This window comes from Arachis duranensis, chromosome 1, assembly GCF_000817695.3.
Source record: "Arachis duranensis cultivar V14167 chromosome 1, aradu.V14167.gnm2.J7QH, whole genome shotgun sequence".
NCBI classification, from domain to species: domain Eukaryota; kingdom Viridiplantae; phylum Streptophyta; class Magnoliopsida; order Fabales; family Fabaceae; genus Arachis; species Arachis duranensis.
In genome coordinates this window covers 96,866,294-96,877,352 of record NC_029772.3, presented here as the reverse complement: position 1 = coordinate 96,877,352, position 11,059 = coordinate 96,866,294, and the positions used below count along the sequence as shown (strand labels likewise).

The 11,059-nt window shown below is 32.0% G+C and overlaps 1 protein-coding gene across 1 annotated transcript; it reads left to right on the top strand.

The window, feature by feature from the left end:
• Positions 1 to 4,510: 4,510 nt before the first annotated feature.
• LOC107465475 (uncharacterized) lies at positions 4,511 to 6,180 on the top strand. The gene is made up of 4 exons (XM_016084455.1): positions 4,511 to 5,099; positions 5,163 to 5,182; positions 5,254 to 5,395; positions 5,477 to 6,180. Exons 1-4 carry the CDS (start codon positions 4,511 to 4,513, stop codon positions 6,178 to 6,180), a joined length of 1,455 nt encoding a protein of 484 aa, XP_015939941.1.
• The last annotated feature ends 4,879 nt before the right edge of the window (positions 6,181 to 11,059 follow it).

Below are 11,059 nucleotides of genomic sequence, written 5' to 3'. Positions count from 1 at the left end.
GGTTTGAGAAAGGTTTGACTACTCATATATGTATAGACAAGGAGCGAAAATCCAGGAAAGGAAATAAAAAACGCTGACCACACAAGTCACAAGACACTCTGAATTCTGAAATATGAATGTGATGATGAAATGCAAAAACCTAATCTTACCCCTCTGTCCCACTTACTGACATAAAACGACCTCACATTCGCCTTAACACAGCAAAGCACACCGTCGTTTGCGCGCGTGACGCCAACACCCCCCATCTCAATCACCTTAACAAAACGACCAACACATGGACCTGTCGTACGGCAAACTATTCCCTTCTGGGCCTGGGCCTTGCCGCGCCTCGGAGCAATAATGAAGCCTATGTGTCTGTACTCTCACGTGGACCCACTCCTTGTACCAAAGAAAGATTCCCTATCCCTAAACCTAAATATCTCATGATTAATTTCATGTTACAGAATTTATTAGTGTTGTGTGGAGGATATATATCCTAACAATATCATGTATAATTGTAACCAGTAATACATTTACTTTACCTTAACCATAGTTCTTTTATGTCTCAATTTCCAAACATCACAGACCATCCAAATTATACAATCGTTATCCTATGTATAAGAAACGATCTAAATTATATTTTCATAACAAATCAATCATGGTTGAAGATAAGTTCCTTTGTTATTAAGGTATATTATCTCTTCCAGCTTTTAACAGACAGGAAAGTTAGAAGTGATAATATTAAATTGAAATAATAAGTGTTAGTTAATAATATTGATTAAAAGTATTAATTTTTTAATATTTTTTAAAAATATAATAACAGAATTTTAAAAACTTAATATATTTAACCCATTTGAAATATATAAAAAAAAACTTATTTTAAAAAGAATTATTAGCTAAATATTATTTTAACAATATTTAAAAAAATATATTTGAAATATATATTAACAAGATAGTTTTATATATCCACCCAATTCAGGATGAAGAGCATGTGAATTTGACCTTATGGGGATGGGATGAAGACTAAGATGTAAAAGTAATTTTTTAGCATATTGTCATCATTTTCAAGATCTGCTCGGGATATAATATGAGAATTCTTTTGACTCCAACCAAATATTGATACTCTTTGTATTAAAATAATTGTTGTCTTAGTATCTAGATTCAAAATAATTAGCTTGAGCATAAAGCTAATGGTTAATTAATTAAAACTGGATAACGTACAAAACAAGAAAAATCAAAATATCGTCTCGCTAAGGTTCGGTAAATTTATGACATGCAATTATGCATATAGTAATAGTAGTATCAATAATTTGTACTCATGACTCATGATTATTTTATCAACGTGATACTTTCTTAGTATTCAGTGTCGTGATAAACCATTTGCCTACTAGTACTCCTTAAACTACTACCAACTTATTGAGAATTAAGTATAAATTTGACTAGAATAATATACACTTAAATTCATACAATAATACATATAATTGGGTTTGGTTGTTTAGAAGTTCGAAACATGGACTCGGAATTTAGGGTTTATGTCTTCTTACAAACTCTTGATTGGAGTATGGACCTATCCACTAAATTAATTGCCCTGGTCTCAGCTGCACTAAATTCCATTCAATTTTAAAGACAAAGTTTAAACATAGCTTCCGCAATTCATGGCAGCTGCTCAAACATATGCAATAAACAAAGTAATAGTAACCAATAGATATGTATTTAGATTAGAGTTTGCAGATAAAATTTTATATAAAATTAATTTTATAAACTTTATTTGGTATTAACGTGATTTATATTTAATAATTTTATATTAAAATAAATTATAGTAAAATGAATATTGTTTAGATTATATCATTTAAAATTATATTTAGACAAAAATTACTAAAAAATATAAATTTATATTATTCAAATCTATATTATTTTAACACTCTTTGACTATAATTATTTTTAAAAAGAATTGAAATTTATGTATTAAAATTTAATACTCTTTTAGTTATAATTTGTTAGTACTCTTTTTTAGTATTCTTTTTGTATTTAATTATATATTTCTAATAAAATTTATATTATAAAAATTAATAATAATAAATAAAATATATACTAATTTAAGAATACATAATAAAAAAATATACAAAGTCAAATAAAAAAATAAAGTTCTATAAAAAAATACGAATTAATGAAAATGATTAAAAAAAGATATATAAACAATGAATAGTAAAAATTTTATTAAAAAATATTACATAGGTGAACATAGAAAAATTCTAAACAAAAATATTCATACTATTAATAAAAAAATAAAAAAATAATTAATAAAAATTAAAACTTAGCCAAGAGTACTAATAATAATATTAAAAAAATATTTGTTTGTAAAATATAATCATAAGAAAAATCAAAAACTCTAATGATTTTTTTTGGTATTTTTTATTGTAGATGAAATTGAATGACAAAATTGATAGAATGTCAATTAATTTTTTAATTTATGAAGTGAATGCAAAAGCTACAATTTGTTATTTTTGGTGAACGGGAGTTCAAATAAAAAATTATGTTCACGTTTAGAAGAAAAAAATTAGCCAAACAAAAATGATAACATTCAAGAAAATTGAACGTACTTCTTATACTTCAAACATATTTACCAACACACCCTAAATTTTAGCTTATATAATTGTTCTAGATAAATAGTAACATAACTTATTGTTACTAAAGGTCGGAAAAACGGCAATTCTCCAAAGAGACAGATAAAAGAAAGAGGCATTCATCACATAAGAAGAGGAGACTATTACACTCAAAAAACTACTAAACTTTAGATAAGGAAAAAGAGACTATATAAAGAATTGGTTCTACACACATTAAAGCTATTATATCTGTTTTCAAATTCTCCGGTTTATGAACTAGATTTCGATACAAAGAATGAGTTTATCTAACATGTGTCTCTACTATTAATAAATTTTTTTTAAATATTTATTTTAATAATAAATACAAAAAAATTTAAATTTACATTTTTTTGTTTTCAATAATTTTTTAATTTATGATTTTAATATGTGCTTTTTAGGATACAAATTAATTAAACTCTATCTATATTAGTCTAGAAATTGTTTCTAACTAATTGAATGCAAACTGAGCCACTTAATAATGTAGGAGTATAATGTTTGGAATTTGGATACTTATTTGTCATTTGTTGATGGTTCAATATTTAAAAAACAATTTTCTATTTGTAATATTTATATAAATGGTGTGTTTAATGACTTGAACATTGACAAATAAATTGAAAGAGAATAAGCAATATGCAGTGCATAAGTTGAGAATAGTTTAATTACCTGGGGTCAACAATTAATTGAAAGTATTGTGGGGAGAAGCAGCCGGTGATTATATGATTTGTGAAAGAAAGATTCTCTTCTCATCTCTAGGAGTAGGACTCCGGAAATTGTACCACATAAAAAATTAAATATATTATTCCTATATTATATTATATTGCTTAATTGTCTCCTTGCAAAAGTTTAATAAATATAATATTATATTAAAAAATGGACAAGAAAAATATATCAATGGTAAAATTTATTTAAAATGATACAGTCTAATCGATCACCATGAATAACGTGTGAATTGGGGTGTGTTTGGCAAACACGTTGGGGAGGAGAGAAGCCCGTTTGAGCTTCTTGAAAGTTTCACTTTGATGTTTGGCAATTTTTATCTTTGTGAACGCAGAATTGATTCTGACTCTGAATCCACGTTTAGGAGAAGCTCAAATTTGTAATTTCTGCGTTTCACGTTTCACGTTTCATGTTTAGGAGAAGCTAAAATATTTCTTTTTTACCAACCCTACCCTTCATTTTCTTCTATAAGAATGATACTAGTAACTATTATCTTCACAGTCATTCTTTGTAATTCTTCCTACTTCTTCATAATTTTTTAGTTCTATTTTTTTCATCAAAATCGTTTAGATTTATTTCAATCACTAACAAATTGAAATTTTTTTATTTTTATTTGATTTTATTCATATGAATTTTATTTACGTTTTATGGTATTTTTTTGTGGCTAATTTTTTCGGATATGATGCACGGTGTGGTGTAACACCCGGTTATGGAGGTTAGTGGTGTTTAACCAGTCTGTGACGGCGGTCAGCTGACGGGGAGAAATTGGACGGTCCGATTTCTTGCAGCAGTCAGGGTCACAAATCGGACCGTCCGATTTGTGGGCGCTGATGGTGATTTGTTTTGCCCAAGGAAATCGGACCAACCGATTTGAGGGCCTATTTTCAAAATTTTTTATCACCAAATCGGACTTACCGATTTTGGGTAAGGAAAATTTTTTGGGCGGGCTTTCTGGTAATCGGACCGTCCGATTTTTTTGTTCTTAAAAATTCGAATGGGCCTACATCCGGTCGGATGGTCCGATTTGGGTGTGGTATATATATATATATATAGATGCACCCACTGAATTTAAGCAGCTCATATCATTCTTCTCCTTCGTTGCTACAACTCTCTATATCTCCTCTTTGCAGATCTTTTCTTCTCTATTTGTAGATCTCTTCTTCTCTATTATCATGGATGATAGAGTAAGGTTAAAAGTATATTATGATGGCCATATTTTATTACAAACATCAGAAGAAGTGAAATTTGTGTGTGATAATCCGTTAGATATTGTTATTCCATTCACATTGTCATTTGAAGAATTAAAAGGGATCATATGTGAGAAGATGGATTTTGAAATATCTAGGAGAGTGTCGTGTATTCTGTACAGATATCCTATATCTGTCTTTGGTGGGTTCGTGCAATTTCAAACGAAATACGTGACCGACGAGGTGAGCATGCAAGAAATGTTTTCAGTGTATCTTGAAAGTCGGTCGCGAATGACGTTTATCGAATTGTATATCGAGTTCGAGCAATCTGCAGCGGACCGAGATATTGAATTGGAAGAGTACAACAGTGATAGTGAAGAAGACTTCGAAAGTAACTACGAGGTCGTTGATCCAGGTGGAAACGAAGATGAAGCTGACGAGGCTATGGTGGCAGATGTAGCGGACGTGGCAAATGCACTAGCAAATCAGCAGCCGTTTGTGGAGCCAAGTTTCATGCGGTCGTTGGATTTGGATGCCATGCATGCACCGGAGTATCCTCAATATTTAAATGCAGGTGCGTCATTAATTTAAGTTAAGATTTGTGATAGTATGATTTGTGCATGGGTTATTTGTTTAGGACAAATACTTAAGACAAGGGTAAATAGGCAAAATATAGCATGTAATTAGTAATTGTTTAACGTTTAATATAGTCAAATCGGTGATTGCAGCAAACTGGCTCGGCCGGTACTACCGGGGCAGACATTGGGACAGGGTTGGTTGGTTCGACCGGACCGGACTGTTTGCCCAGACCGGACCGGCCGGTTCGACCAGACCGGACCTCTCGGTCTAACCGGACCTGCCGGTCTATAAGTACGTTTTCCATTGTTCTGCGCTTATTAGTGTGTTACGTTATTAGTTCTGACTACTCTAAAATTTGTGATGTTATTGCAGCAGAGCTTCCCCTTATGCCGGATGGTGAATTTACTGTGGGGATGGAATTCAGTTCTAGGGAGGCAGTAATTAAGGCGATGAAAGATTATACAATCCGCAGAGGTGTGGATTATCGGGTGCATGAGTCAGAGCCGACGACATTCTATGCTAAATGCACCCAGTATGGTGCAGGATGTGATTGGCTGATAAGGGTGAGCAAAATGTCCAGAAAGTTCTGTTGGGAGATAAGGAGGTACAACGGTAGTCACACCTGTACTAGGGCCACCATTTCTCAAGATCATTCGAAGCTAGATTCCAACACAGTTGCAGAAGCAATAAAGCCGTTGGTAGAAGTTGACCCGTCTATTAGGGTGAAATCAGTGATTGCGGAAGTACAGTCAAAGTTTAACTACACCATTAGTTATCGCAAAGCATGGTTGGCTAAACAGAAGGCAGTGGAGTCAATTTTCGGAGGGTGGGAAGCTTCGTACGAAGCCTTGCCGATATGGTTTGAGGCCATGTGTCACAAGGAGCAACACGCAGTTGTTCATTTTGAAACAATGCCTGCGTACCAGGGAGATGACTTGGTTCCTCATTGGAACAGGACGGTCAACGCCGCTCTGTATGATACCCCTCGTGGCATCATCACTCATACCAGAGTCAACAGAAAATCTCCCTCCGGATGTACCAGAGGAAGTGTGCTATCGTGGTCTCGTATCCAATGACAATCTACCTGGAGCTATCCCACTCGGTTGGGCCATCTGACCGGTGGGAATGTCTCTATAAGCGGGATATGAGTAACCTGGACCAGGAGCCATGAACCCAAGTAGCTGGCTAAAAGAACCTTGTTCAATAGATTCTTGGTGCGGAACACTCCAGTACTGCTGATATACTGGTGGAGTCAGGTAATCCGCAGAATGCGTGTCAAGAATGTATGGAGTGAACTGCTCAGGCTCTTGTTGTGCCTGTGTTTGTGAGGGGGGCGGTGCTGGTGGCCGTGGCGATGGTGGTTGCGGTGATTGTGGGTCTTGGTTCTCCTGGTTATGAATAGGATCACCAGGCTGATTATCTTGCGGTTCCATCTGTGACAGCTGCAAGTGGTCACCAAATGCACCTTGGTACCAATGCAAGTAGATATCTGCCTGATGCTGTGAGGGCACCGTGTCATCGACAAGAACTAGACTATACCGGTTCGTCCATTGCATAACCCAGGATGAGTGGGTTCCAGACCAATCCTGATTCTTCGGACCTGTCAAAACTTCGCCGTGTGCTTCACCTAGGTCTCGCTCCTGATCAGGAATACCCTGAGTCAAGCCAAACTGCCTCTGCAGTCTATCAGATGCATGCCACTCAACACATTCAAAAGATATAAGTGGAACTGTGGCACTCCAAATAGCAGAATGCTGACGGATGTCAGGAGGAATCACTTCCGGATCGGTCCTTCCAATTGCATAAGGCTCCCAAACAAACTGCACACATTATGCAAGTAATCATAGGATTACACACAGAATAATAATACGGCTAAACGAATAACCAAGCCAACTAATCAACTCAAATAATCAATATACAACTCAAATAATCAAACATGACACATTATGCAAGTAACCGAGGATTACACAATTAATAATAACACGGCTAATTGAAAACAACTACGTATTTATTACAACAGACCTGTCCTTCTTGCAGAGCATCCAGGTAGCCCCTAAAAAACTCAAGTTTCCTCAATCTGTAAGGCCAATTCACACGTTCCCAGTTATGCCACCTAACATCATGCAATTCGTTAATATACATTTATCAACTCAATTTAAGATACACTATTATAAAGCGTTTAGTAATTAAATTTACCTATTTGCAATCGGAAAGATTCGAGGATTGCTAGGAATCGGCGCAAGGAACGGTAGGCGGATCCAAGCCCAGGCAAGCAAGAGTGTCAACGGACCATCAATCTCCTTACAGTCGACACGAGTTGCCCTACACAAAGCTCTGTACAGGTGTGCCAGGCATGCCGAACCCCAACTGAACTGTATTATCCCGGCAAAGTTACGGAGTAATGGGAGAAACTTCCAGTGCACCCCTGCTCCAGACTTATCTCCAAACATAACGGTTCCAAACAATAACATTATGTGGCACTTCACGTACCTCTGAATCTGGATATCATCAACCAACACTAACCGATCCTTCAATGCTCGGAACCACGTCAACTTGATGAAACTTCCCCTACAGTCTGCCTGCCTAGGTGCAACACCAAACTGATCCAAGCATTCAGCCTCTAACGCCTCATAACTACTCAGTGTCGGTCCCGTAACTGGCAAACCATTCGTCGGAAGACCATAAATTAACGCCACATCCTCCAGTGTCACAGCGCACTCACCAACTGAAAAATGGAAGCTGTGAGTCTCGGGGCGCCATCTCTCAATCAGAGCATTAACCAATGCCGCCTGACATTGGACAACTCCAATCTGTGAAACATAATAAAAACCGGTGTCCCGTAAAAACCCCTCCGCTATTGGATTGTACCGATCCGGCGGCATGTAGTGGTCACATTGCAACATTCTAGATCCCTAAACAAAAACAATAATATTAATAAATTAACAAATTAAACTTAAAAGAATCGAATTTTCATTATCAAATAATCAGCCACACATAACAATCAATAAATATATTAATAACAACAATACAATACAATACTTTATACAAATAACTATTATATTATCTACTAATATTCAAATAACTAACTACTCTATTTTATTCTATTCTAAGAGCAAACATACAATAATAAATCAATCACTAACCCTTCATTAATTAATTATTTATACTAAACTTATAACATAAATAATTAATTCAACAATTTCTAATTCATAATATTTATTTACGAACGACTACTACTAATACAATATTAATTAAGTACAAAAAAATTATTTATTACTAACAATTAAAACTACTTCACATATCTATATTCACACTTACAGCACACACATTGCACTACTATGTGTATTATATTCTACTGATAGTTAAATTAAATTAAACGCTACTAGCAGTAATAATAATAATAATTATTATTATTACAATAAGCGTTGTAGTAATAACAATTATTAATATTAATATTACTTATTCTATTTATTTATCATACATCCAAAAAATTTTATAATAACCGTATTATTATTAATAATATTATTATTGCAATTATTCTATTAATAACAATAATTAATTTATTATTATAATGTAATATCTAAACAATATTAATACCCAATAATCTCTAATATTATTTTGATTGAACTCAAATATCTAAATATTATTACTCCACTAATTCCTAACTAACATTATCATTACAATAAAGTATTACTAATCTCTAACATTATAATTATTATTTTAATTAAAATAAAAAATTTTGGATTAAAAACTTACATAATTAGGATGATCAAGATAATTAGCAATATGGAGTTCTGGACGATTCACATATTTTATTTTTCTTCTTTTAGACATACTTTCTGTGTGGTCCAACTTTTTGGAGCTCAAACCTTCAACAATGGAGTTTTTCACCGTGGCTTGGGGTGGGGTATATGGGAGAAGAGAATGAATTGGCACAAAGTAAAAGTGAAATGGGAAAGGGAAAGGAAAACTGAAACTGGCTTAAGGCTCCTCCGTGGTTGGGATTTGGTCTCCTTATTCGAATCAACGTGCATGCGCGACACGTGGCTGGGGGCGCAAATCGGACCGTCCGATTTGCGTACCTTCCCAGCCAAAAATCGGACCGTCCGATTTGCGTACCTTCCCAGCCAAAAATCGGACCGTCCGATTACAGCAACTCAAAACGGACCGTCCGATTTCTTCGATCTTAGCCGTCACACTCTGGTCATGTACCATGAAGCCCCATATCATTGTTATACACCACTTCTCCCCCAATATTAAAAATAAAAAAGTGTTTTTTTGTTAATATGATATATGTTGTTGGTTTTATGGAATTTTTATTATTTCTTATCTGTATAATTTTTTTTCTATTTTTTGATGTACTCTATTTTTATTTTGTATTAATTTTTTTATTTTTTATTCTGAATTTGTAAAATTTGTAATTGTAATTGTAATTATTATATACTACGTTTATTATCAAAATTTTGAATAATATAAATTATGATCCTATAAAAAAAAGACAAAATAAATAAAAAATTAATTATAAGTAACAATAGAGTCATAAATAATAAAAATTTATAGTCTAAAATAATACTAAATTAAAGAGTACTGACGATACTAAACAAAATTATAGAATATTTTCTTTTTGTGTGACATTATAAAATTTATAGTACTTTTTCATCTAATAGTGATTTTGAGTAGTATAATCCAAACAACATTTATTTTACTATAATCAATTTTGATATAAAGATTATCAAATATAAATCACGTTAACCCAAACTAACTTATCATCAAAATCAATTTTACAAAATTAATTTTATGCAAACTCTAATTTATAAACTGTAATCCAAACACACGCTTGGTTGTTGTTCTTATTCAACTAGTGTTCCTCTTAATCTCTTATATAGCTCATCCACTTTGTAATTAACTCGGACTTTTCTTGATGGATGAAATATACGGTTAGCTGAAGCAAGATCCAGAACGTGAATATTTGTAAAAGGTATTTCCATGTTTAAAATAATATGTGAATGCATATTCTTTTGGTGAATTTATGTATATAATTTCAATATACCTGGGTTTCCATGTGAAATTTCTTACCTTTATAAGTAATGTATTTATTCAGATAATTATCTCATGTATCGGTTATAGACTGAGCAGCAAACATGATGAAAAGTATATTTGTTGTCTTTAAAATTTATTAAAAATTTAAAAAATATTCTTAATTTTTATTTTATTTTAATTTTGTTCTAACAATTTTTTATTTGTATCAAATATGTTTTTAGTGGTTAATTTTTTAAAAAATTTAAAATAAATTTAATAATAATTTTACAAGAACAACTTTTAACATAAACAAATCAAATTTAGGTGTTATACTTTATTGCTTAATTAGCCTTAAATTTTTTAGAAATTTAACTATCATAAATACATTTAGTGCTTATTCGAGTGTCATTAAATTGATATAAAGAGATTTTTTTGATAAATTTTTAATAATAAAAATAAAAACACTAAAATAATAAAAAACATATTTTTAAAAAATTATAATTTATATCTTCATTTATTATATGAAATTTTTTTTTAAATATCTTTTAAAAAAGATGTTTTTTACATAATAAATAAATAAAAAATATTTTTATTTTATTTTACTCAAACATAATTGATAAATAAAAAGATCTTTTTATATGAGATATTTAAACATAAAATCACTTTTACTTTTGTAAAAGATCTTTCAAAAAAAAATACCATTAAATTTTTTTTTTGAGAATGACGTCCAAATAAATTCTAATACAAATAAAAAATTTCAAAAACAAAATAAAATTTTAAAATATTTTTAAAATTTTTAACAAATTTAAAAATAAAAAATATTTTTACCCTTAGTTATATTAATTTTCGAAATATAATTTTACTGACAACGTATCACGGCCGGATCACTTGTTATTTTATTTAACAAGTCTTGCTATAACGAGCTGAGAGTAGTCT